The 27,938-nt window shown below is 36.1% G+C and overlaps 1 protein-coding gene across 4 annotated transcripts in view; it reads left to right on the top strand.

The window, feature by feature from the left end:
* Window positions 1-27,454, top strand: part of MYO6 (myosin VI) — a 115,994-nt gene extending 88,540 nt beyond the window's left edge. For 2 of the 4 annotated variants that reach the window (XM_054194098.1, XM_054194100.1), the window contains exons 23-34: window positions 255-384; window positions 1,864-1,954; window positions 3,209-3,359; window positions 4,659-4,867; window positions 5,247-5,325; window positions 7,590-7,750; window positions 10,985-11,014; window positions 11,513-11,551; window positions 14,945-15,048; window positions 16,405-16,536; window positions 21,751-21,969; window positions 23,448-27,454. In XM_054194098.1, coding sequence (XP_054050073.1) covers window positions 255-384; window positions 1,864-1,954; window positions 3,209-3,359; window positions 4,659-4,867; window positions 5,247-5,325; window positions 7,590-7,750; window positions 10,985-11,014; window positions 11,513-11,551; window positions 14,945-15,048; window positions 16,405-16,536; window positions 21,751-21,969; window positions 23,448-23,647 — 1,545 coding nt within the window. In that variant the 3' untranslated portion in view covers window positions 23,648-27,454. The remainder of the gene's footprint in view (window positions 1-254; window positions 385-1,863; window positions 1,955-3,208; window positions 3,360-4,658; window positions 4,868-5,246; window positions 5,326-7,589; window positions 7,751-10,984; window positions 11,015-11,512; window positions 11,552-14,944; window positions 15,049-16,404; window positions 16,537-21,750; window positions 21,970-23,447) is intronic. The other 2 variants (XM_054194099.1, XM_054194101.1) reach the window with 2 other exon arrangements.
* The last annotated feature ends 484 nt before the right edge of the window (window positions 27,455-27,938 follow it).

Below are 27,938 nucleotides of genomic sequence, written 5' to 3'. Positions count from 1 at the left end.
TGCACATCAATTAAACAAAAAAAAAAAAAAGCCCAGAAAACAAACAAAACCCCCCAGTAGTCATTTCTGTTATCATTAAAGAATAAAGCGATGCCAGACATACTTGCTCACTTGAATTAATTGAAAGCTGATACAATGACATACAGTTTATGTTAAAAATATTTTACCTTTATAACTCAACATGCATTTAAATAATAATGTCTAACATTTTCTGTTCTCCTGATTTGTAAAACTTTTTTTATTTATCTCTTTAGTTTGCAGAGTTTGATCAGATAATGAAGTCTGATCCGGATCACTTAGCAGAGCTAGTTAAACGAGTGAATCGCTGGCTTATCTGCAGTCGTTGGAAAAAAGTGCAATGGTGTTCGCTCTCAGTGATTAAATGTATGTATTTTCTGTTTTCTTAAATTAAAATGTTTGTTAAAAATATAGAAAAGCAATTATCATTATCCTGCAATGTGACTAAGGCCATGAATAGCAGATGGTTACATACTAAAGTTTGAGTAATTGCTTTCAAGGTTGGTGAGATTTTTTTTTTTTTTTATATACTTTATGTTAGGTACCTCTAGGGGGTCTTCGAGCAGAGGCTTTTAAAAATGGAACATACAGCCCACCACCAATCTCCCGTATCCAGTCTGCTTGGGTGCTTACTGAAGCCTGGGTAGACCCTTGCACAGAAATAACTATCTATCACAGATCTTGCAGGGTTCTAGACTTCTACAGGGTTCTAGACTTGCAGACTTCTACATCAACAGGAAAGAACAGTAGTTCAACTCTCAGCTGACAACACGGAGTCATTTAGTTCTGGGAAATGTCTGCCCAGAGGTTGTCATCTCTAGACAGAAACTGCGTGTTTGGAAGCACTGATGTGAATTATGGGGCCAACATCTCCACTCCAGGATTTACTGCTGATCAGCAGTAAACGCCTATCACTATTAAAACGCAGTTTGAAAGTGCTTGGCCTGCCCAGTTTACTGGGCAGAGTAGGAATTGAGGCAGTGTGGAATAGAGATAGGTGCTTGTTGGGTGTTCCAGTAAAGACGTCCGTGAGATGGGAAAAGGTCTGATGCAGGACGTCAGGGATCTATAAAAAGACAGAGGGTAGAACGTATACATTAAGATGGGGTAGAAACGTATGAAGGCCTCATGCCTTATGGCTGTGAATTTGGGCCAGCACAGTTGTGACATTGGCATCTGTCACTGATCGGATAGTATTTGTTGCTGTTTATACTGAGGCAAATAGAATTTGTGAATTCTTGTCACATAGTATTCAGACATCAGAAATTGTAATGCAGAAAGCATGTTTTTGACCTAGAAATTTATGTTGGTTAGTGTATCTTTTCAGAAAGGTAGGACAGAAAGTCTGTCACTGTGTCCAAAAAAAAGGAACCCAGGGAAATAATATGCTGGTTTGGTGTGTCTTACTTTTTTGTGTGTCTTATGGGAAACTGGAACCTAATTTTATCCCCAGAATAAAGCTGAAATAGATACACGGAAAGTAGAGTTCATCTTTGTGATCACCTAAGTCTAGTAGACTTTGAGCTGAGCATTTCCTTCTTGCTAGGTCCGGTGCCTTTTCACTGAGGTTACAGATGTCTCTGAATCTGGAGGCTGGAGTGCATGTGTGTGAGTGTGCACATGCTTAATTTTTCCTGTTCGTTTTGTGAGGGAGCCTCTATGCCTCGCTCAGGACTGTGAATTCTGTTGTCTGCTGTGTATTAAGTGTTGTGGTTCCGATACAGACCTAGCCCTCAAGCACATGCAGTCTGCGTACAGTTTTGAGCCATCAAGTGTGTGAGTAATAAAGGAGATGTGTTAAATTGTATAAACCATTGAGACTCAGTATCTTCTGTATGTTTACAGTGAAAAATAAGATAAAATATCGAGCCAGTGCCTGCATTAAAATACAAAAGACTATTCGTATGTGGCTTTGCAAGAGAAAGCACAAACCACGGTAAGAGGATATTCCTTACTTGAAGAAAATGGATTTTTAATAATATTTTCTTGTGAATGTAAAGAAGAGACTTACTATGTTTAATTAAATATATCTGAAGTCATAGGATGATGCTAAGTATGACTGAAAGAGATTTTGAGAGATGCTGTGTTCCTCCTCTCTTTCCCAAGGATGAATAGACTAAATCTGAACCCTTCCTAAGAGATGTTTGTTTAGCTCTTTGTTCATAAAATCCTTCAGTGTTAGCCTAGTTATTAGAAATCCTTAGTTAAGACTCTCTAAATGAAATTTAAGCTCATTAATTTTTGTCCTTTACCCTTTCACACCTTCCTTTATAGGCCTTCTTTCTTTTTTATCTTAAAAATAATTGTGTGTTCTGTCTGTCTTGTCTTCTCTTGAAATTAATAATTCCATTAGTTTTAATCTGACCACATGCAATACTGATGGAAGAAACCTTTCACTTATTAAGCTCTGCTGACACCTTTTTGTTCTTTGATAGAGAACTGACTCTGTTCTTTAATAATGGTGTTCTTGTAAAATGATTTCTTTTATATCCTTTGATAGTTGTGTTTCATTTTGCACCTTGGCATTTCTGACCATATTCCTGTATTTTTAAGCTGTTCTATACTCATCTTTAATGATTTGATTTAGTTTCTCCTTTTTGTGTGGTGTTTTTCTGAATGCCAGTTCAGTGATTTCTGTCTAGGAAGCCTGTCTTTGCAGAGTTGTAACCTTGTATATGTGGCCTTCAGTATTAGTTCTTTAAAAAGCTCCAAGTTTTCCTAGACTCTTATTTTCTAGACTTTTTTTTTTTCTTCCCCTTTTGGGGTCTAATGGCTGGGTTCCCTGCTGCATAATTAAGTTTTATCTCATTCAGTTGCTCTTTGAGTAAGTGGCACAACTCAACCTTTATCCATTCCAGTCAAAATCCTCTTGTGGATACTAATGATGTGTTACTGGAAAAAAAACCCCAACAACACACATTAATTCTCAAAATAAAAATGAGTTTTTTCATTTTGACTCACTGTCTGCTAATCAGTTTTAATTGTTATTTGCAAAAGGCTCCATTGCTTAGTTACTTCATGTGATAATGTTTGAATTTCAAAAAAAGAAGGTGAGTTTTATCAAAAAGTGTAACTTGGCTCCCCTATCTACCTCTTTAATGTGAGTGATTAGTGGTAGTTTGTAAAATATCACCTTGTAAAAAAAAAAAAATAAATCTCAAGATACAAATGAAGTGTCTTACCTTCACAGCATTGATGGCCTGATAAAAGTGCGTACCCTGAAGAAGAGACTTGATAAATTTAATGAAGTAGTAAGTGCTCTAAAGGAGGGGAAGGCGGAGACAAGCAAGCAGGTCAAGGAACTGGAGTATTCTATTGATGCTTCAATGACCAAAATTAAGGTATGGTAATAATTAGAGAAATAGTTTCTTATTGCTGGAATCTTTTAAAAAATTTAGCCTAAAATAGAAGGCCAATATATTTTTCTTAATAGAAAAGACATTTTTATATAGAGGTCTTAACTTTCAGAGACACTGGGTAAATCCTGTTTAAAGTTATTTGTGAAAGTAACTGAAGTGAATCCTGAAATGGAATATATACATCTAGACTTTGGTATTATTATCTGTGTTTTAAAACTGGCACTGGAGAATTTAAAGCAAAAATGCATGTTGATATTGTGCGACGTGTTGTTAATAATTTGCTCGTTGCTTTTATTATTGGAATAATGCATATTAGCAATGTTTTAAATTAGTCAGGGCTGAAACGTTCAAGCGTTTATCTCAGAGTGAAGAGATTTACATTCCAGTTATGAGGTATTTCAGACTTGGGTAGTAAAGAGAATTCAGCTTACTGATTATGCTTCAGGGTCTATAGTTCTCAGTGTCTTACCATAAGAGCACACAGACAAAATGAAAGCACACTGGGATTTATTAACGTTAGAAGACGTTGTGCTGAAAATTTGTTTCATGCGATGTTATAGCTTTCTCAGTGTACCGTATTGAGATTTTTCTATTTAAAATCACAGTCGAAAAGATAATAGAGTAAAACTTACAGTTCTCTTTTTAATAAAAAGAAGATAATTTGATTATCGTCATGATACACCCCCAGAAAAGGTCAGCAAACACCCCATATCGCAGGTTTATTAGTATCCATCAATGTGAATTGTAAAATGAAATTAAATTGTAGCTATCGGTGAGGTTTGAAAACACATGTAGCAAAGGCTATTGTTTTAAGTATTTTCAACCTGTTACTTGCTACTAATGCTTGTGACTAAAAAAAGTCACAGCACAGTCCAATACTTTTTCTGAGTGCTAGCACACATAGTAAGAGAAACTACTCTTCGCTATGACATAGGAGGGCCTTAGTTTTCATCTTAGCTCGGTAAAAATTAATTTCTGCTGGTTACAACTGCAAGGTTTGAAAAATGAAGGCATGTTTTAAAGAGAAGTCATGTTGAACTTCTGTGATAAAATTGGGGTTACTTTGTGTGGTTTTATATGAGAGAGGAGAGTAATGGGTCTTTGGGATTTTAAGAAGGAAGGGAAGGACGAGCTCAAGCTCCCCCACCCTGAACTGTATATATAATTTAATTGTACTGCTTAGTGCTCTCATTTCACTTAATATTTTTTCACTATACATTTTTTAAAAGTGAGGTAAAAATGTAAAAGAATATAATCCCCTCTTATTATTTCATTTTGCAGACCACTATAATGACTAGGGAACAGATACAGAAAGAATATGATGCTCTAGTTAGAAGCTCAGAGCAACTCCTGAGTGCACTGCAAAAGAAGAAACAGCAAGAGGAGGAAGCAGAGAGGCTACGGCGCATCCAGGAGGAAATGGAAAAAGAAAGAAAGAGACGTGAAGAGGAAGAACAACAACGAAGGAAGGAAGAAGAGGAAAGACGTCTGTGAGTCTTGAATAAATTACTCGTTATAGAATGAGAAGAAAATAGGAAAGGCACTTCAATGAGATTGTTTTTACTATGCCTATGCTTGAAGAGAGCCACTTGGATTGTACTCCTGGTGTGCTATGCAGTGTTGAAACGTTTCCTTTCCTAGTGATTTATAAGGTAAATGTAGTCAGAATAGAGTATGAAAAAAATTATATGATGCAGCTGAAAGGGCAGATGGACTTGGAAAGTTTCTTGACTTTGCACATAGTGTCCTGTCATCAGGATTATAGTGACTTCTGGATTACCATTCAGTTTTATGGAAGATGCTTTCCTATCTCTTGTTGACTTACATTGTAATAACACGTTTGCATTTCCTCCTCCTCTTTTGTAATAGGAAATCTGAGATTGAGGCAAAGAGAAAACAGGAAGAGGAAGAGAGGAAAAAGAGGGAAGAGGAAGAAAAGCGAATGCAGGTTAATGTTTTAGCTGTGTGGGCTTTTGTGGTGGTGGTTTTTTGGTTGTTTTTTTTTTTTTTTGGCGGGTTTTTTGTGTTTTGGTTGGGTTTTTTTAAATCTTTTTCACAGCTTAGGTTCTCCACTGAGTCTAACAGCTTCATTTTATAAATAAGCATCTCAGAGTCATTCAGCAATGTTGCTTTAGTAGTAAATGTAAGGCAAAAATCATGATTAGGGCATCCCAAGAGGGATCACCTGTTTCTAGTCCACGTGCAAGTTCAAGTCTTCTGAGTAGAGGTGCTTTTGTTTTTAAAGGGTTTTTAAAGTTATTTTAAAGTTAAAAATACACAGCACTGGAGAATCCTAGTTTAGCCTTTGAAGTTTTTGCAGATGTTCCATGTCAGGCAAGTTTGTCACGCTTTTAGTAGAAGTAACATCTGGACTCAGGCTGTGTCATGTAACAGCTTAACTGTAAACACTTTCAGAATATTGGTAATAATGAGAGGGTACAGAGCTGTCTCTAGTAGCTCTTTTGACTGCCTTAATGTAGAATAAATACATGTTGTTCAAACCTTGCTCCTCCACCCCTCCTCCTTTTGATGCCTGACACTTCTTACTGATCCTATCATGAACTCTCACTCTAAGGTGTGCTTGGCCCCTATACCCTTGTTTTCCTCTTCTCTTAGAGATTGCCTGAGTGACCTGGGAGAGCAGTCTCGGAGAGAAAAAGCTTCCCTGCAGGGGCAGTTGTAGCAAGCACAGACATGGTCACTGATGTTTACAGACTGTTTTAAGCCCTGTCCATGATTTAACCAGAAACAGATTTTTTTCTCCTATATCTTGTTATCCCTGGAGTGAGCCTAGCACTGCTTATCCTCCTTGTGTCTGCATACTATTTTCTATCACCCACCCTCATTCTTCATAAATTAACAGAGAAATTATAGCCTAACTTTCATGAAAAATTAATCTTTCCTGTGTTATTGGCCCAGTCACCTGTATCAGAATAATAAACAGTACCAGCTTGCAGAAGTTAAACATAAGAAGAGTAAGCTGCTCTTTGGCTAGTCTCTAAATCGTTGCTTGGAGACCATTACAGATGTGCCTAGTGTTTTGTGTGAAATTCATAGGATAAGTTCCATTCAGGGACAGTTTAAATGGATTAAATTTTGTCCACTGAGGAAGCAAGATGGCCTGTTGCCTGAAGGTTTAAAAACTTGGTCTGCCAGCGCTATGAGCATCTTGTCTTTATTTATGTTTCTTTGTTTCTGGCATGTGGATATCTGCAATGCAGAATGTAATTTACACTTTTACTTAGAAACGCTGTGTTTGGATACAAAGCAGGTACATAATCCAGTAGGGTGTTTCTTTCTTCTACATACAGTTAATTACTCATTCTCTCTCTGTCTGGTGGTTGTTACTATCAGCTAATCTAAAATGGCTTTCATAGGGCAAAGTCACTGGTGCTACTGCACAGCTTTAGTGGTGCAAATTCATGATGATGAGTGGGAAGTCACTTTGTCTCCTTTGTTGACTTTTGGGCACCAAGAAAGGCACTACTAAGACTTGGCATGTATGACTTCCAGAAGTATGAAATGGGTGGTTGCATATTACCTTTGTGTGTAAGAAAGACGTGCAAGATCCTTTGTTAAATAATGATGGTAAACTAGAATTATAGTTTTGCTCTGCAGAGGCAGTGTATCTGGATTGCTTCTGCATTGCAGTAAGTTGTAATTTTACCATTTGCTTAATTTCAAAGCTAGATCAGGTCCACAGAGGATTCCAGTGTTTGTCTTGATCCCTTTTCAAAATGAACCATGGACCTGTATGCAAAGCAATGACTATTGTAAAGTCCTATAATGCCAAGTGCAGAATAACAAGGGGGTATTTTGTTAGCGCGATGGAGGAGTAACCATATTGCTCTGTATCATCTGAGTTTTAATGATTCTAAAAACTTTTGAAGTCTAATTTTTGTAATAGCTAACAAAAAGCTTAATGTGTTTTTTAAATAAGGAATAATTGATTGACAATTTAATTTGAAAAGGTAACACAAGTGATGGATAATAATGATTTGATAAAGAGTATGAAAACCAAGAGGCAATCTGTAGCTGTTTTGTTTTTCTTGGGTCAAACTAAATGCTAATGCTGTTACTTTTTCAGTTCTGTAAATTTGGCATGTTTTGAAATATGTAAATATACCACTTGGCTTATTTTTCTAATAATTTGCTTAGGTAGATTTTGGTTTTAATTGGATAAGGTTAAAGGTGTGTTTTTTTATAAAACAGGCTGAAATTGAGGCTCAGCTAGCTAGAGAACGAGAAGAGGAAACCCAGCACCAGGCAGTGCTTGAACAGGAACGTCGTGATCATGAACTTGCAATGAGAATTGCCCAGAGTGAGGCAGAACTCATCAGTGATGAGGCTCAGCTTGATTTAGGATTGCGCAGGTATGGGGTTAAGTAGTTAAATTTCACTCTCTCTCTCTCTTTTTTTTTTTTTTTTTTTTGGTCTTCTTCCTATCCTGATCCTTTGAGAAGACTCTACTCTTTTTGGTTTTATGTATTTTGTAATTTTGTACTAATTAGTTGACCTTTTAAGTCTGTGTGTTGGAATATTTTTCAAATTAACTCATGTAATTTTTGGAAATATATTGCTTTTGCAAAAGACTTTCTCCATTTTGCATCTTGCTACATCAGTAATCTAATGGGTGCTTGTGAATATGACTGCAGTTCTCTCTGAGTTCTGGCAAAGATGGCAACCAATTTGAATTGTGATTTTTATGAGTCATATAAAGTATTGAATGGAATTTCTTCAGTGGTAAGTAGTAATAAAATATATATACCCTTTCTGGTACGTGATGGTTCCAGTAGTACGGTGTGAATTTGTGTGTGTTATTTTTTAAACAAGAAACCCTTTTTGAATGCAGAAATAGTAGTTATTTCTGTGTCCTGACTGGTAAGTTTTTTAAAGTGGAATGAATATTTTTAACATAGATGCATTTGACAAATAAATGTTGTCTTAAGCATATTGTTTTGGGTTTTTTGAACTTTTGATGTGTCGCCAGAAGTGCTTGGCTTTTGGTATACGGATCCACACTGCCTGCAAATCAAGAGCTCCTCATGTGTGAAGGGTGATGTCTTAGAAGCAACTTAGAAATTCCTGTAAAAATGGTACTTACTGGTCAAATTGCATAAAGGGACCTAAGAACACAATCATGTCATCGGTGACTTCATTGGTGCTAGTCTACTCGGTATGTTGTTGTTGAAAGAAGGGGTGTAAGAAAACCCCAAGTGTTTCCATGGAATTTTAAGCTCCCAGATGTGTTCTCTTTACAACTCAAATTTTATCTAGATGTATACTTTTTTTTTTTAATAACTGTATACCTACGTGAGATAGCTAGGTAAATTTTGTCATGTACAGTACTGATTTTTAGACACTTCCATGACAATTATTGTGGTTTTGCCCTTAGTTACACAATAACTGTCATATTGTCTCAGATAAGACTTTAATGTGCTCAGTTGGATGTCCAGGTTTTTCCCAGACAGCATTCTGGAGATTTTTGTACTTTCCCTGTTTGGATTTAGATGCATATTTTGAAGGTAAACCCAAAGTTACTCAAGTGTTGCAACCTGGCAAACTTCTCTTAAATATGAAAGAAGGGAGGCTTTAGACAAGAAGGGCTCAGAGAAGTCAATAACTTTTCTGTCACTGAAGCTCTGATCTCCAGTGTTTCAAACTGCTTATGGATGATCCTGGTATTTGTCTTCCTTTGTAGTCCCAGAGTGGATGATGAACTAACCATCCTGGTAGTTATGACTGACAGTTTCTCTCCGCTGTGTAGCTAGCGGTAGGAGAATGAAGACACTTTTCTGAATGATTGGAAAGTGAAGAATGGTCTGAAGACAGTAACAAAGTGATGTAAATCCTTTCTTGAGCAAGATAATATATAAATCTAGAAAAACAGTAGTAGAGAGATATTTCTGTTTATATGAGTTTTCTTTTTAGCTCATTAGCAAATTTTTTTCTTTCTGTTTCTGCAGTCTACTTCAAAGAGTTTTAAACATGTCCAAAAATTGAAGAAAATTCTTTTCATTTCACCTTTGGTTTGACTTTATTTTGTTTTGTTTCAAAACAAACTAAAACCTTCCCCAGACCCCAGTATCTTCTGCTGAAATCCAAGGGTAGATATCCACGTAACTGCAGGAGTCGGCTTAAAGATAGAAACTGTGGGAATTCTTCTCCGAAATGAAAACTATTAATTGGTTTGAACAAAGCATGTCATTTAATAATTTAAACATAAATTCTCAGGACTTATTTTAACTGATATAAATTAAAATATTACTAAAGTCTAAGGAAGTTACATTCTGCCATCCCCTTGAGTCGACACTTACGTATTACCATATGATACATTGAAATCACTGTGACCTTTATGTGTCTGTAGTTCCCTCTTCTGTTAAATTTTGCTGTAGTAAGATAAAACATGTATCACTCAGTACTGAATTCATGCAGTATACTGGTTCTACAGTATTTTCACACAATTTTGTAAAAAATTATTTCATGCTTACACGTTGGCATGGATAAAAGGGAATTTTCCATTGTACTGCACTACCTGGGGAGTGAAAATAGTAAGAACAAGGTAATTTTTATGTGCCACTTTGAAGACACACTTGTATTTTGCTTATTTGTAAGGAACATATGATACTTACGTGTTGTCATATTTGAAAATGAGTAGCCTCTACTTTATTTCTCCTTCTCCTCAATACCTTGTTGCATTCACCGTTAGGTTTCGTAGATATTTAAAAGTTCATAAGTATTAGTAGTTTCTTTGAGAAATATACTCGTTGACTTCTGTCTTGGAAGAAAAGTTGTTTATTTTGGCAGTAGGTCCAGCATTTTTATTTGTACTTATTCTGTGCTGATATGCTGAATCTCTTCTAGCTTCATACAATTTTACTACTGATACACAATTTGAAAGCATGTGTAATAAGAGATTTACTGCATCTAGGGGTAAACTGACAGAATTTAGCATTTAAGTAAAAAATTAGTTAAATAGTAGATACCTGTTTTCAACTGTGCAATATTTTTAATGTATGTGGCTTATTAAAACATACAGTATAGCATATAGCGCCAAAATAATCTAGCCTCGGTGAAGGTGTTGTGAGTATATCTGTTCTGTGCGTTGTGTTGGAACAATCCAAATAAGTTCTAATTTGTAGCATATTCGGTGCTGTGTGTATGCATGTGGGTCTTCACTATGGCAATGAGACTCAGTGTCTTTTCACAGCTTGCATGAAGAAGCTCTCTGTCCTGTTCCCAGAGTAGCTGCATGAGGATTGCTGTTATTTCTTGCAATATGCTTATCCAGGCACAATCTTTGATTTTGAAAGGTGGAGTGGGGGAGTGAAAGGGTGGAGGAAGTTTTCGCTTGTACAATTTTTCCAGATTATCTTAATTTATCTTTTTAAAAATAATACAACACTCGTGATTGAATGAGAAAGATGGAAGAAAAAGATCTGTAGAATCCTGTTTCTCAGTAAAAGTAAGATAAAATAAAAAATTCATGTAAATAAGTAAATAAGATGCGACAGAGCAGGAAATAGTGACCCACCTTTCCCCATTTAAGATTATTAGAAAGGTAACAAGGAAGTAGTCTGTCTAACATAAATATCTTCTATTTGCAGAGCCAATGGAACAAAGCTGCAAATGACTGCGTATGGCATTTTTTCCCATTTGAATGCTCTAACAGGAAAAAAAAGTAACACTAATTAATTCAAAGGAAATTGATATTGTCCTCTTATTTACTAATACCCCATAATAATTTTTATTAGCATCTGTGCATCTGTAAACTTTAAATCATTTCATAATATCTTGTATCCACTGCCTTGCTTAAGTCTAATAAACAAGTTAATAATCTAATATACCTAATAATACCTATTTAAAGATGATTATATAATTACTGTAAATTTTTTCACATACCATCCTTTTTCACTGCCCTGGGCGATTTATTGCTCTTTACAGAATCAGGACTCTCTATATATATCTATGTATGTGTGTGTATATATATAAGAATGAAACTTATTTAAAATAAGTAGCCAATTTTTTTGTGCACTTGAATTATCTTCAGTTTGGTTGGCAAGAGACTATCAGTTGTAAAGGCTATTTTTATATTAATATGTTTGGTTTATGCTTATTTATGAATTTTCTTATAGGGAACAAATGGCCACAGAGATGTTAGAAATATTGTCTAGGTAGGTGAGAAAACACCACCAAATGAATCAATCATTTTATAAAAAGAAATCACATGTGAAATGGGTTGAATTACTATGGAATGAAAAGTAATGGAATCTGATTTGTTGGGGGTTTTTTTAAGTGGTTAGGAAATAAGTAAATTATTTCTTTTGGATAAATTTCCCATATCAGCACCTTTTTCAGTGATTATTTTTCTGCTATTTTAATTGATTATATATTAAAAAAAAAAAGAATAGTTCAGGTATCCTGATATTTTGTGTAATTTTGATAATGTGCCTCCAGCTTTCTTCTCTTTTCACCTTTCTTATTATGATAATAGAAAACTAGGCTCCACATCTTTCGAAGGAGGGTTTCTACAGGTTCAACAAGAGTTAATGAAGTTATTTAATGTTAATTAACAGTTAGTGCTTTTTTAATAAGAAAATATTCTAGTTATAATTTCCTTCAAATAAAAGCAGTGTTGAAAATTACCGTGTTAAAAGCATATTAAAACCCCTCATAAGACATCTAAACTCCCCTTCTGAGATTTCTTGAATGCTGATGCAAGGTTTTATGCACAACACAGGAGGAAAGCAGAGTCCAGGTTTGGATCTGAATACAATTCTACTCTAATAGTTTCACGCTAGTTTCTGTCAGAATACTAATTCTCTGCTGAAAGAAATTGTTATAATGTCCTCTCTATTGGTGAGTAATTAAAGAGTGTTTTGTGTAACTTGAGGACAAAAATAACCTTTTGACATTCATTTGCCGAAGCTTACATAAGAATCAATTTATTTTTTTTTAAAGTGGATGGGTTGTTAAACAAGCTACTATGCTGTGTATATATATAGGCTGAAGATGATCTGTCTCACATGGTTGATGTTTTTTCTAGTCGTAGCATTGTAATTGGGAATGCAGCTGTTAACTAAATTTCTTTCTTGCAGTGGTATTTTAAGAATAGGAGTAAACAATGTTGTGTGTAATTAAGGTTGCGTGTGAATTTAGATGGCTTGATTGTATTGGATATATTGGCATAGTTCCAATGACAATGTCCAATTCTTAATGTACAAAAAATATCATAAATCTTTGGAGCAAAATCAGAGGCTCTGTGTTTTGGTTGAATTCAAATTGCAATACTTACTGCATGCTTGTTTAACTTAATTTTTTTCACTTTTCATATACTTGAGACTTTTAAAGTCTGAAAATACTGTTTACGGTATATAACTTTGTCAGATTGGGCGGTGAAAACTGATTGTGAAGTGTGATGCGCTTCTTACTGCCAGACTGTTATGCTTAAAGTCATGTAGAAAACAAACGAGTGATCTGCAGAGTGCAGAGTCGTACTGTAATGGAAAGGCTAAGCCACTCAATTGGATTAGCATTCTTAAAGATTACTAGTTTAACTAGAGATCTTACAGCCTAGTTCTGCTGCTCTAAATTATGTAGCAAACTCTTAGAGTGGTGGTGGGTAGTGTTGCTAAATAGGGAAAATCCTTAGGATTTGTCAAATTAGGTTCAAGAAGGTTAGACACCAGGCAGCGGAAATTACATTTAGCAGCAATCCTTTAATGTCGTACAGGTATGCCAATGATAACAAAATATTAAAATATATGTTTTGAAGGAAACTATGTAATTGTTTGGTTTACACTTATGAGTAGTGCTAAGGGTGAGGAAGAGTTCCTGTCCCTTGGCTGTGTATTGATGAAAAGTCAAAGGGGTAATTTTTTTGTGTCAGACTTCTCACATACCGTAACTGGAAGCTGTGTGTTGACTCAGATTAGTGGTATGAGTAGGCATAATTAAGCTGATGCTGCAACAAACAGTACAATTCAGTAGTTTTAATTACATCTGAAGATATAGTTCGGTTGCTATTAAGAAGAACATTTGGTTAAACAGGTTATTATTTTCTATGAAACTTAAAAATAAATTGCATTAGTTATCTCTGCTTTCAGAACTGCTATACCTACATAGAGAAATTTTTCACAGAAAATGTATTTATAGCCTATTAACTAAAAAGGGAAAATAAACAACATAAAACTTCTTAGTCCCACATGAGACCTTTAGGGGAAAATAAAGTTTCAAATAATATTCAATGGATTAGAAGTACTGTAATAATGTAACAGTCCCACAAAGATATTGCTGCTCAAACAGACTTTAACTGGAAAGGTCTGGTTTCTTCTGTTTTTCTTTCCTGTGAATTTTTAATGTGACATACTGCATCAAGTATTCTCCTACCCTGTTACAGATCTAGTTTCAGGATCTGAGAGGATTTGTTCAGAAAAAAGATAATTATCCTGAAAGATAATTGATAAGTTTGCCTCTTGTGTTTAGTCACGGGCATTAGCAGTGGTTGGTAAAATCATGTGTCCGTTCTTTAATTCCTTAGTTTTTAAAAAGTATTCTGATGGTCACTGAATGTTGGAGTGTTTTGGACTTAGTTTATATCCAAATAGTCCATGGGAAGTTTGCCATTCCTAAAGGAGAGTTCTTCCACTTCTTATCCATACCATTTTTAAGAAAAAAAATATTAATTTTCAGGTTTATGTTTATATGTATACACATGGTGTTTGTTTGTTAAATGGATAACCTTATACATACTGTTAAAGATGATGGAGATTTTAGTACTAATTTCTTAGTTGCATTTGCTGTTGACTTTATTGCATAGTACCTACATGACGAATATCTTTCGCCTTTGAAAAATCTGTTTCTAGATGTTTCTAGTACTGGTCAGCCTTTCTTCTGAGAGTGGTCTTTTTTAACTTGATAGCTCTTAATGGTTTCCCCTCCGTCCCCAAATAAATATTGCTGTTCTCAGACAGCTACTATGCAATTAATAGAGAAATATAGTAATTTGATTTCCTCTCTCAAACTAGTCTTTTGTCAAAGACACAGAATATTTTCTCTAGTCTTGGAACAAGGATTTTGTCCTAATCCAGTTTTGAACAGCAGAGGAAACACTTTATTTCCCTTCTCCTTGTTTACTTCTGAAATATTTTTCCTCATCTGTTTTTTGAATGGAACTGAAAATGTATATGTCCACTCTTTGTTGTCTGTATTCTGCATCTTGACTAGTACCAAGAAAAATGTACATCAGCGTGGGGTGAGGTATACATGAATAGAATATGCGCCTTTTCACACATAAGTGTTAACTATTAATGACAATTCCTTTTAATCTCTAGGCAACCAATCAGGTTATTATATGATTTTGGACATAAAAAATGCCTTCACTTTTTCTTAATCATTTGAACATCTTGAAAATAAAATTATATTTTGCCTTTGAATTCAGTCCCTCTGCTGCTGATTTTCATTGTAGTAAGCATGCTGCAGTGTTGATCATGTGATCCGTTCCTTTTGTTGTAACAACTCCTGTTTCATGCTTGAGAAAATACATATTATGTTTTTAATAATTGTAGGAGTCCTTCAGTTCAAGCCACGAAAGCTGCCGCTGGTACTAAGAAGCATGATCTCAGTAAGTGGAAATATGCAGAGCTTCGCGATACAATCAATACATCCTGTGGTAAGTTGCTTTTTTTTTTTTCTTATTTGAGAAGTCAAGTTCTAGTTGTATGAAAGGTGTTACTTCCTTCCTACGACAAAGATGAAAACTTGCTCATGAATTTATTCAGGTTTGAATGGATGTTGATTTTTAAAAAGTTCTATTACCCCAAGGAGAACAGTGAATGAAACTGTTTCCATACTGAGGAAACAGTTTGCTTTATAACTCCTTTACTGAATATATATTTTTTGATGTTAAACTGCTTGGGCCATAAAATCACAGAATCACACAGAATCAAATACATGTTATGATTTCTTAATTAAATCATCTTGGTTTTGTGTATTTCCACAAAGGGAATAATAGTAATGCTTTACCTAGAATTTTCATGTTCTAACGCTTTTTGCTATCACTGCTTGCTGTCACCAAATCACAAAAAGCAAATATGTCATGTAAAGCACAGCATAAAATATTTTCTGTCTTAAATATTCAGATTATTCTTTAATTTTCAAAATGTGTAACTTGGGAAGCTCACAGTTGGGACAGTAATTAATTTTCCCCCAGTGTTACAAAGATAGAAACAGATAAGAATTATTCCTTTATTACATGTTACTGTTTCTTCCTGCTTCTGATTGAAAGCAGTTGGTTAATTTCTGATTTAAGCTAACTCAAAATTTCTCCCTGGATGTAGAAATTGGAAAAAAATCCATTCTCTCTGTTTGTATTTAAAACCTAAAGTTAGCTCCAAATTTGAACGGTGTCCCTATTGTTTTTACATATGCAAGACTGGAGCAATGTTTTCAGCTGAATAGGTGGTGCAGTAATATACGGTGCTAATGTGTGTTCATCCCTAGTGAAGCAAGTTTGGATACTCTTAGGTGATTAACAAAAAAGCCTTCCAATCATTTAGTCTGTTAGTATCATGAAAGTCAGCAAAATTAAATACATTTGATAAAGTGGAAAAAGAACCTATATCTGAGCAGTCAAATTGCTGATTTTTTTCAGCTGCAGAAACAAAGTTCAGCCATGAAATTTTGTCTGTTTCTGTACGGCTTGGCTTCTGATAATGTCAACAGACAAATTTAGCAAAGTGGAAATTTTATTTGTAGGATTTCGCTGCTCCAAATCTCACAGTAGAACAGCCACTTTGGGGACTGCCATTCCTCTAAAGGAGAAAAGGACATATAGCACTCCAAGGATCTCTCAGGGCCATAAAATAGAGGCCCTGTTGCTGCAGAGAATGAGGATTTATTATATTATAACACATTAGTGTTACAAACGGATCTTAAATTCTGTACCTATCAATATAGAAAAGCATTTAATAAATAATTTTTCCAATTTTTTTCTCACTCCTCTCTTCCCTCCTTATTTTTGAGATAGATATTGAACTGTTGGCGGCTTGCAGAGAAGAGTTTCACAGAAGGCTAAAGGTATATCACGCTTGGAAATCCAAGAATAAGAAACGCAATGCAGAAGCAGAACAGCGTGCTCCCAAATCAGTCACAGACTATGGTGAGGAGAGAGAATTTTGTCTTTATAATAACACAAATAGTAATTTTTGGTGACAGTATTCTAAAGAAAGCATTTCTAGTATGAATTTCAGTTTTGCTAGGTTGCAGGAAATTCTTGGGGGGTTTAGAGTATCTTTGTATTGATTTAAGGTAAATATTTTGAAAAGATTATAACTGGCAAATACTTTGCAGAAAGTAGAATACTTTCAGGAGACCCAGATACCTGTACTGAATAGCTCTTCCTAAAACCTTTTCTCATACCAACTCGCATCTGTTAAAATGATTCTTGATTTGGTGTTGCAGTTGCTGGCGTTTTTGCTAAATGTTCATTGCTGTGCTACTTACAACTAAGGAAGATAATTTTCTGTTTATGAAACTGTGGTTTGCGTTTTGAGACTTCTTTTAAAGTTTGTTCATACTAGTTCTGACCTCTGTAATTACAAGTATTGCTTTCTGGGAGAAGTTAATGATAGTTCAGAACACAGAATTATACCTAAGGATAGAACAGAAAATTCTACAACTAGTTCTGAAATAGTCCGTCTGTGAGAGAATTGCATGTGATTGTTTTTGGTGCTAGAAAAACAAGATTGGAAGGAATCATGCCTTGTTATGGTCTAGACAAAACAAGGAGTATTTATGATAAGTTGGTTTTTTTTCTCATGTTTTTTTTTCTTTCATAAGATACAGATACTTAGACATAGATGTAGATACCTTTTAAAGATGCTAATAATTTTCTCATTTACAAGACCGTAAGCCTCATGCATTAGAGGTTACATTCCCTTTTTTAAAAATTATCTGAGTGTTGATACTGCAGTTTTTGATTATGGGATGACAAATTTTGCATAGTCCCTGCTTTCTTACTAGACTGTCATTCTGCTGGTTTCACAGATGGGTGTCTAATGTCAAAGCAATGCACTCATGAGAATAAGTGACTGCCTTTAAAATTCAACAAGAAGGTGTAGGAGTTACCATGTTTAACACTGCCAGACCTGAAAATTAGGTGCCTGGTTTCTGGAGAAATATTTGCAGAGTGAATTTTGTTACTCTTTCACTGCCACCCCATCCCTCAAGTCCAGTGATTGCGTGTTATAAAAGGAATCTAAGAAATGAACTGAATCACAGCAAACGGATATAATAATTTAGTCAGATCTTTCCTGCTGTCATCTTGTGTTCCTGGCCACACAGGTAATGGGAGAGGCAGAGGAAAGGGAAGATGAGGAGAATATGCTGTCCCCGAAGCCCTGTTAGTCTGGGATTAGAGCATTGTCCTGGGACATGGGGGATACAGATCCCAGGGGATACACGTGCTCTACTTACTCTCAGTATTAGTCCTCATACAAAGGTGTCTCCTTCCCATTCATTTATATACTGAGTTATGAATTGCATATGCATTGCATTGCGTTGCTGGAATTTCAGGGTAGTGATTAGGGGCACAGAGTCTAGTTGGAGGTCAGTGACGAGTGGTGTTCCCCAGGGGTCAGTACTGGGTCCAGTCCTCTTTAATATATTCATCAATGACCTGGATGAGGGGATAGAGTGCACCCTCAGCAAGTTTGCTGATGACACAACGCCGGGGGGGATGGCTGACACACCGGAAGGCTGTGCTGCCATACAGAGAGACCTAGACAGATTGGAGATTTGGGCAGAGAGGAATCTTATGAAATTCAACAAGGGCAAGTGTAAGGTGCTGCACCAGTAGAGGTTGGGGGCTGACCTGCTGGAGAGCAGCTTGGTGGAAAGAGACCTGGGAGTCCTGGTGGACAACGGGATGACCATGAGCCAGCAATGTGCCCTTGTGGCCAAGAAGGCCAATGGCATCCTGGGGTGCATCAAGAAGAGTGTGGCCAGCAGGTCAAGGGAGGTCATCCTCCCCCTCTACTCTGCCTTGGTGAGGCTGCACCTGGAGTACTGGGTCCAGTTCTGGGCTCTCCGGTTCAAGAAGGGCAGGGAACTGCTGGAGAGGGTGCAGCAAAGGGCTACCAAGATGATTAGGGGACTGGAACACCTCTCTTATGAGGAAAGGCTGAGGGATTTGGGTCTCTTCAGTCTGGAAAAAAGACGGCTGAGGGGGGATCTTATCAACACTTATAAATACTGAAAGGGTGGGTGTCAGGAGGATGGGGCCAGGCTCTTTTCAGTGGTGCCCAGTGACAGGACAAGAGGTAACGGGCACAAACTTGAGCATAGGAAGTTCCACCTAAACATGAGGAGGAACAACTTTACTTTGAGGGTGGCAGAGCACTGGAACAGGCTGCCCAGAGAGGCGGTGGTCTCCTTCTCTGAAGACATTCAAAACCCACCTGGACACGTTCCTGTGCAACCTGCTCTAGGTGCCCCTGCTCTGGCAGGGAAGTTGGACTAGATGATCTCCAGAGGTCCTTTCCAACCCTATGGTTCTATGATTCCATGATTCTTCTTTCTGTCTTGTCACTGATGTCATAATTTTTTAAATTAAATTATTTCTAATTTAATTAAATTCATACATTCAGTGTAGAAGCTGAACGCTGGTTTGTGTATTGTTGTTGGAGTAGGCAAATTTGTTATTAATAGAGGTATGGAAATTTTTTCCTAGTAAAAATGTTAAAAATTATAAGTACTACGTTAATTAACTAGCAGATTTGTTACAGCAATCTGTGCTTAGCTTATACAACTGAGGTTTTGTGACAGGCATCGCAAATCATTGAAGCAATCAATTTCAAAATTAAATCCTGATGAAAACAGAAGCAGTTGGAAATCTATTATACTTGAAGAAAGGAATTGTTTGTATATGCCAGTGAGCAGAAAATGAGCAGAAATACTTAGCTCAACTTCTGTATTTATTTTGTAACTAGATTTCCATTTGTCTTTCATCATCATTGGTGAAAAATGTTGAGGTAACGAAACTATAACTTATAAAGGATGAGCACTTATATGTTTTGTTCAACATGTAATATTTGTTCACAGATTTTGCACCATTTTTGAGCAACTCACGTAAGTGGGGAGATGGTTATTTAAGCTAACTTTGAAGAATAGGAACACTTGAGAGCCCTATACTAACATTAATTAGTCCAGTGTTTTGCTACATGTGCAAATAGAATTTAATTGTTCAAAAAATTTTATTTTACAACTTTGGCAATGTTATTCAACTGATGGTAATTACGTGTTACTCGAGTAATTTATGAATTGTGAGATCCTACCCATTTGAGCAGTCATGGGAAGGGAGAATGAAATAACCTTTTTATGTAGGTTATTTGAAGGTGTAATCTCCCACTTTTTTTCTCTTTTCTCCCCCCACCTACACGCCTTCCCACCCCCAAGAAATACTATGCTTGTTCTAATATTTTTTCCTATCCGTACATGGCTTCTTGTAGCAAAACTCTGGAATCAACTTAATATTAACAGCTATTTTCCTAGCACACAAACTAACATTCAGGTGATGGTTTCTTTTGAATAAAGAACTACAATTCCATAGCACCGAAAAGTAGAGGCTTTATTTGCTGCTTAGTGTTCTGTCCTCTAGATTTCCTCTTGGATTTAGGTATGCATAGGGGTAGAAATAAACCTTAGCAATTACCGCTAAGGTTTATTGCTTATTGCAGTGCAATTACTTTTGCAGTGCAAAAAGTGTTTGACAAGTCTAAAGCACTGATCTGCTGTGATAGGTGTTCAGAGTATTTGCAGAAATTAGAATTAATTTCTTATAAACTGTAAAGTATGTCTCCCTGTAAAATACCAGGCTTTATCAGAGTTGATGTGTAAAAGTAGCATTCACCTATTAAAATCTATTGTTTTTCTTATCTTTGTTTATGTAGACCTGGTTAAAAAAAAAAGGGGGGGTATGATTTGAATAGTACATATATATATATTAAGATTCTTCTCTTGACATTTAGAAAAGTATTTTTGCTTGAATGTAAGTGGAAAAAATTTCAAGGTGCAGTTGCTAGTCTATTAGTCTTGTTCATAACTGTAAAAATACATTATTAGATGTGACTTTGATTTTTCATTTTATTAATTTTTAGCTCAAAAATTAGCTTTGCTGCTTAATAGACAATGGACAAAAAAGGAATTCACTTTCAGTTATTCCCTTTATGCTGAAACGTGGAACAGTACTGATTTTCTTTTGTAGAGATGGCATAGATTCACGTTCATAATTTCTTAGGGTATTTGTAACAGTGTTTTTGTAAACCACTGAAACAAGATCACTGATAAACTTTTGCAGGAGGCAGTTATTAAAGGAAAGGATCTTGCTTGTAAGAGCATTTACTATTTAAAACTGATTATAATAGTGTATGCATAACATTAAGAAGGTTGATCAGTTGATGAGTTAACATAGAGAGTATTTGCTTTTATTCGAAAGGAAGTTTCTCTCCGAAGTCTGAAATGTGTGGGACTCTGAGGGAGTCTAACAGTGCACATGGGAAATGTTTAGCAAAAATATATATGAAGTTTTAAAAGATTTTGTGTAATTCTATCTCCTCTAGAAATTTGGTCAGTTGAAATTAATGGTCAGAAATAAACAATTTCTTTAAAAAGGAAAGCAGCCAGAGAGTAGTTCTAGTACTGCAGTTCAGTACACAGAAATCTAGGCAGAAAGTTATGTTTGGTGGCAGCTTTGTAATAAGCAGTGTTTGTTGTCAACATTTCTATTAACAAAGTCGTCATTTCTAACAGTATTACACACCCTTCTATGTTGACTGTCAAAAATCTTCAAGTGGTGCTTTGTATTTTTGTAACTGAAAATGCTTCTTTGCACTGTGACCTTGTTTTACAAAGAGATGGACCGAACTAGGGCAGTTACCGATTAAGGTTTCTGGTTGGTAAGAAATTTTGTATGTGAAGTTTTACCGTCAGTATTCATTTAAAGCAGAATATGTTATTTTACTCACTTTGGTTTGTCTAAAAGTACCTGATGCCATTGAGCAACCTTGTATTACACATGGATACAATAGTTAACATGAGCCTTCCCTCACCAGTGTTGTAGCTGTAGTGATTAAAAGAATGGACGTTACAGGAGACGGGAATACTTTTTAGGTTTGAGACTTCAGATGATTTTGTATTCAGAGAGAATCTCTCAGGTTTTCTCGGGTTTGTTTTGGTGGTTTTTTTTCATTTCTTTGTTTATTTTTGGTTTTTTTTTTTTTACTTTGATGATTAATGAAGCAAGTCATAATACGGCTTTTTCTTTTTTCTGTCTATTTTTTGTTTACTTGTTTTTTGGGTTTTTTTTGTACGACAGCTCAACAGAACCCAACAACCCAGCTACCAGCCAGACAACAAGAGATTGAAATGAACAGACAACAGCGTTATTTCCGCATTCCCTTCATCCGTCCTGCGGACCAGTACAAAGATCCCCAGAACAAGAAGAAGGGTTGGTGGTATGCGCATTTTGACGGGCCATGGATTGCTCGACAAATGGAACTTCATCCTGACAAAGCACCCATTCTCCTTGTAGCAGGTTGGTATTGAAAGCAAAACTCAAATGTTGAAAAGGTTCAGACTTGATTACTTTAGAAACAGGGGCTGATGATACAACTTTCCCAAGTTGTATCCTCTTTTTTTCATCAGCAGTTCCTGTCTGGGCAGAATTTGAGGATTTGGGACTGCTGTTGATGGTGGCCAAATGTTACGGAATATCATTTGTAGATGTAACTGGTCACGTGTTTTACTCATACATGTGCTTTAATCTGGGAAATCGTAGACGGAGTGGGAATCCAAATGTAAATAGTTTTATTATTAAGTGTTCTCAGATTATTCACTGACCTGGAGACGGCATGAAGATAAAACATCACAATTTGTCTGGAAAAGTTCTACTCATCATTGTATTGTTATTTAGTTAGCTTTTGGAAGATTTACAGCAGTTTGTGTCAAAACAATTTGTGCATATAATATATTGTCTTTCCATAGTATGGTTCTAATAGCAAACGGACGCTTTTACCATATTTGTGCTGCCCAATATGGGAGAATAGCTTAAACTAAAGAGAAAAGCTTAAAATGCTTAATCTTAAACATTTAAAATAAAAACTAAATGTGGCAATGGATAGGTAGAGATTGTCTGGTGATGAAATGTATCCTCCTTTTCTGGAGGATAGTGAAAGGGGGAGAAAACACTGGAGAAATGCTGTTTACAGTTCTGTGGTTTGAGTCTTTGTATTTAACTTGGGGACCGAGGAAAAGGCCATAACCAATTTGTTTAGCATCTGAGTGACACTTTACTAGTGACAGAAGTTCCTTGGTTTTCTGCTAATTATTTTTAATAGAATTCCTTGTACCAACTGTTGCCTGTTCAGTGTCAAAGCCCACAGCCAAAAGTAGCATTGCTGTCACAGATACCATATTCAATGGATCACCTATTAAAAATAGGATTAAAATATAGCGAGTGAGCTACACTTACCATTTCATTGGTTTCTCTGTGTCAGTCCCATTTGGTAGGCATTGTTTGTTTAGTGTGGGAGGCTGACAGATTAAGAATACTGACTATTTGATCAAAAGTCTTGACTACTTAGACGCCTTGCTACACTTAAATTACATAATAACAGCAGTTCACTGTACAACTGTGTAAAACTGAAAGTGTGTGTTAAACAACTGTGTGCCATCCCATAGTGGCTTTCAGGAGAACATATCAAGATCCTGATCTTCTCAACTTCTTCCCTTTGTTCCTTTTTGCTTGCTTTTTAAGCACAATTCGGTCAGTTGCAGCATCTGCTACTAGTTTATTCTGATACTGCTTTTCTGCTCTGTGTGTACAAAAAAACCAACAAAACAAATAAATATTCAGTGTCTGAGGACCGATTTCCCCATAAGCTCTGAAGTCTATTAACAAATCAGAGCTTGAGAGAGGAAATCTAATTAACAAAGATCTAATCTTTGTTAATGGGACCTTTGAATGATGTAAAAGCTTTATAAAGATTTTTCTTTTCTCCTTGCCCGTTTCAGGTAAGGACGATATGGATATGTGTGAGCTTAACCTTGAAGAGACTGGCTTAACTCGAAAGCGAGGTGCTGAAATTTTGCCCAGACAGTTTGAAGAAATCTGGGAGCGCTGTGGAGGTATCCAGTATCTTCAAAACGCGATTGAAAGCAGACAAGCTCGTCCTACGTATGCTACAGCCATGCTGCAGAACCTGTTGAAATAAATGGTCATTTTGCACAGTAGCGTTGGAGATGAGAACCCTTGCCCGTGATACAAAGGGAAGAGCTCCTCTGCGCAACAGGGGACGTCAACATTCTACTATAGTCATATTAGAGATGTTTAATATAAAGTGAACAGATTTTATTAATCATGTGGTTTGTTAATTTGTACTTCATGATGTTTAATTTGTGTAGTGAACTTTACTCCATATGAGGACCTTGAAGCAATTTCAGTCAGTGTAGTTTGTTGCATTTTGTTTATGTTGCATTTTCTTTAACACTTTCTGTTATAACCTTACCACTTTTAAGCAATCTGTCTGTACTTGGGTACATCTTACAAAGAACTGCATTGCAACCACCTTTTTATAAAATCCCCTCTTTTAAACAGTGAATAGCTGGCTTCAAGTGCTGGCCTAGTAAAGAGGATATGCTGTTTCTAATAACTGGAATTGTGAGGCCTTAGCTTTGACTTCTGTTCCGGCGAAGTTGGAGTATACTTTTATATAATCTGAGACATTTTAATGTCCTGATTTGAAAACTGGTGATTGTCTGTATTTACTGACTTTTTCAGAAACTGATGGGAAATCCTCCTTAACTTGAGACCCATAAATTCCTATTTAATGCGTTCTCTGTCTTGGTTTAAGAGAAATGGTTTTCTGTACATTCTGAGAAGAGCATTCAGATATGACAATAGTGTGTAATATTGGAGGTACTCAAAGAATGTACTGCTCGCTAGGGCTTATACCACTTCTCTCTTAGTTTATTTTTGTTTTTTCACTTTAAGTACAAATTTCCTTTAGACTTCTATTTTTCTGACCAAATTTCCATTAAGAATTCTTGGACAGTTTGTTTATCCAGGTAGTGTAATTTCAACATATTATGCAAAAGTGTCCAAGACTTTACATCTGGAGGCATCTAAGATTAAGGATAGCATAAGGGAAATACGCTCAGCTTTTTGGTGGCAGTATAACTTCACTGAATCTTGAGGCCTGAGCCTCAGGCGTCCTGTTTATCTTAATTGTAACGAGATGCACAAGGTCTGTACCTTTTGTTAGATTGTATAAATACTTGGTCCAATAACAAAATGCATCATCTTAATGCTATGTGCTGATGAAATAGCTACAGTTTTTAGTATACTGGAATATCACAGTGATTCGGACACTGAGCTTAATCTCCTCTGTCGAGTTTCATAGCTTGTAACGGTTCCCTTATTAAGCAGTCTGTTCTGGGAGTTCTTGTGGGTGGGAATTACTAATTTCATACAGTCTTAAGATGCCTCTTGTTCACTTAGGCGAACATTGTTTCACCATGCTGGCCATTATTTCAGCAAATTAAACTTGATTATTTATTATGTCTCTGATAGGAATTTGAAAGATAAGTAGCTTGATGTCCAGTTACTTATTCAAGCTGAGTTAAAAATGAAGTCTTGCTCTATGAATAGGCAAAGCTTGCTTACACTATAAAATAATTTCCTTACTGTTCACTCACTTTGAAACCTCGTGGAAACATTAGTTTTTAAATGCATAACTATACTTAATTAATAACTTTCAAGAGGTACAGTTCTGTAGCACAGAGAAAGCTCACGATGCATGACCTTAGATTGTGCCTGCACGCCACGGTCTGCCCGTTGTTACAAATACACTCCTTACTGTAATACACATTGAGAAATCTGAGTAACGCATTAATTCTGCATGAAGCTGCTGCATCAGGGAATCTCGGCATCCGCTGCGTGACCAGTCTACTTTTTGGTCATGCGATTGCAAAGGAGAAAATGTTTCCATTTTACCCAAATTCTTCACCGAAGCAGTAATTTTTGTCTGGAAGATGCAAGTGCATCAGACTGCTGGCTAAGCCACTTGTGTACAAGCCTGTACAGCCTTGTGTGAGTTGAAAGGTGCAGCTTTTGAAATGTAGGTTACTGGTTTAATGTGTTACTGAACTGGAACCAAAGTTTCAGAACTTCCAGTCTCCAGAAACTTAGCGCTGCAAGCAGCTACGATCATCCATGTGATACAAGGAAGAAAAATCACTGAACCGATAGGGCTGAGGTGCCCTACCCTGTATTTATTACTATCTAGATTTAACTTCTTGACTTACCACTTTCAGTCTCAGTTCATATACATACATTATATATATATAAATATATATATATATATAAACAGATCTTAAGAGACTGAACATGGTAAGCAAAGAACCTCAATACTTAAGGGAGTGTGTGTGTGTATACACATATATATTCTTAAATATTTTAGTATATATATGTGTAAGTGTACTTGTGGGCAACTCAAATAAATAAAATTAATTGAATTTTTCCATTCTATTCCTTTGATTATGCCAGGAATTCCTTGACTGGCATCAGAAAGAAAATTTATTTTTCAGAATGGGGTGTATGGGAATTCTCTTTGAGTAAACGACTAACAAGTACGAGCTATCAGGAAAATAAAATTGACTTTGAACTAGTGGAAGAGGAACTGGCGGCTGGATGTTCTCGAATGAGAGGTTCCCACCTCTCTGCATTGCTGCAGCAGTATGCCTGAGGCAGGCAGAAGATGCATTCTCTGCAACTCTGAGCAGCCTGCTCTAGTGGGAGGTGTCCCTGCCCATGGCAGGGGCGCTGGAACTAGATGATCTTTAAGGTCCCTTCCACCCCTAACAATTCTATGATTCCAAAAATCAGGGTATTCTAGTTTGCACAGTAGCACGCTTTCCCCCCCCAACCCTCCTCCTACACCGAAAGCAGCACCTGCTTTAGTTCTATTCATCTTTTTGTGCAACAAAATTAACTTTCAGTTCATTTCAGATTTTTACTTTTTTTCACATCAAGCCATATTCAGCTGCTTACCGGTTGTTTCTGTTGTCTCATCTGCCGTGTCAGGTAATTATACTGTAGGTTGATTTGATAAAAAAGGGAGGAGGTGGATGGTCTGTAGGACTGTAGTGTTACCTAACGCCCTTCTGATTTATGGTTATAGAGAAAAATGTAATTTGGTTTTTGAAGCAAAACAATGCGGTAAACCTGTCGGCTTGGTTCTATGTGTTTGATTTAAAAAAAAATAATTAATAATTTCCTGCCTCTCAGTGAAGTTGTCCATTATAGTGAGATCTTCTGCATGAAACACTCCAGAAAACAGAGGAGAGGAGGGGAATCACCGTGCCAGGCTACATTCCTGACTAGGTGACCCAGGAACGTGAACTGCCTAGAGAATGCTACTTCCAGCATCACAAGGTCGTTAAATACTTGTCTTTCATCCACTGATAAGATTGTTTTTCTTTACCTAGTTGAATCCTTTGGGGTTTTCTCCAAAATCTCTATTTAAAGTATTTAAATGACCTCCTAATACTGTACTGAAAATTAAAAAAAATAATAAATACATTCCATGTTGAAATCTCAGTTGTATCTCTCTTACCATTTTGTCTTTTTAAGGTATAATAATTTAAGTGATTTAAAGTGTAATAAGTAAGGGTAAATGAATCTATGAGAGGGATAAAAGGATTTCTGTGCTGGAACTGCCTGATGCTCTTCTATCGGACGTTTATGGTGGTTAAAGCCACTCCAGTAATGATTTCATCTTTATTTTCTCAGGTAAGTGTTCCTCTAAAATAACATTCTGATATTAAGAAATTCTGCTTTTGTTTTCTTCTAAGTCTCATACCTCGTTTCTCGGTATGTGTTGAAACAAATATCTTTCTTTTTACTCTTATTACTGTTTTGTAACCTTTATTGCTGTCACTTGCAACGTATTTATCATTTGCTGTGCTGTGTACCAGCTGTTCGCATCTGTTTCATCAGTGACTGGTGAGACCACTCACGATGCTTCGAGTTTGTATGCTGCAGGACAAGCTTGGTGTTTGAGGGCGGGTCTGGCGTTGCTTCTGTTTTTTTTAAAAAAAAAAGTTATCAAACTTTTCTGTCTTAAGGGCTAAACCCGAGTGGTAATTTTTTAATTTTAGAAGATTGAAATAATTCAGACTTTGATATCTAGGAGATACAATTTTGTTTCACTTCCTTTATGGCTTGCATTTCCAACTGTAGCTTCACATCAGTTTTAAAATAATGTGATGTGTCTTATTGTGAGATTAAATACAATTTAATTCAATTCCCTGTGAAATTTTCAAGTAAATAGTTTTATTATGTTTTATTGAAATACAAAAGGCTTACATCCAGCAAATATATTTGGTAATTAATAGTTGAGAGTGATAAATACAGTCATGAACAATCATTATTAAAATACACATTTTAAAATTACTCATTTTTTAATCTGACTAGTGATAACTAGTATGAATTGAAATATACTA

This window comes from Rissa tridactyla, chromosome 3, assembly GCF_028500815.1.
Source record: "Rissa tridactyla isolate bRisTri1 chromosome 3, bRisTri1.patW.cur.20221130, whole genome shotgun sequence".
NCBI classification, from domain to species: Eukaryota; Metazoa; Chordata; class Aves; order Charadriiformes; family Laridae; genus Rissa; species Rissa tridactyla.
The sequence above is the reverse complement of the archived record's forward strand: the minus strand, read 5'-3'. Positions and strand labels throughout refer to the sequence as shown.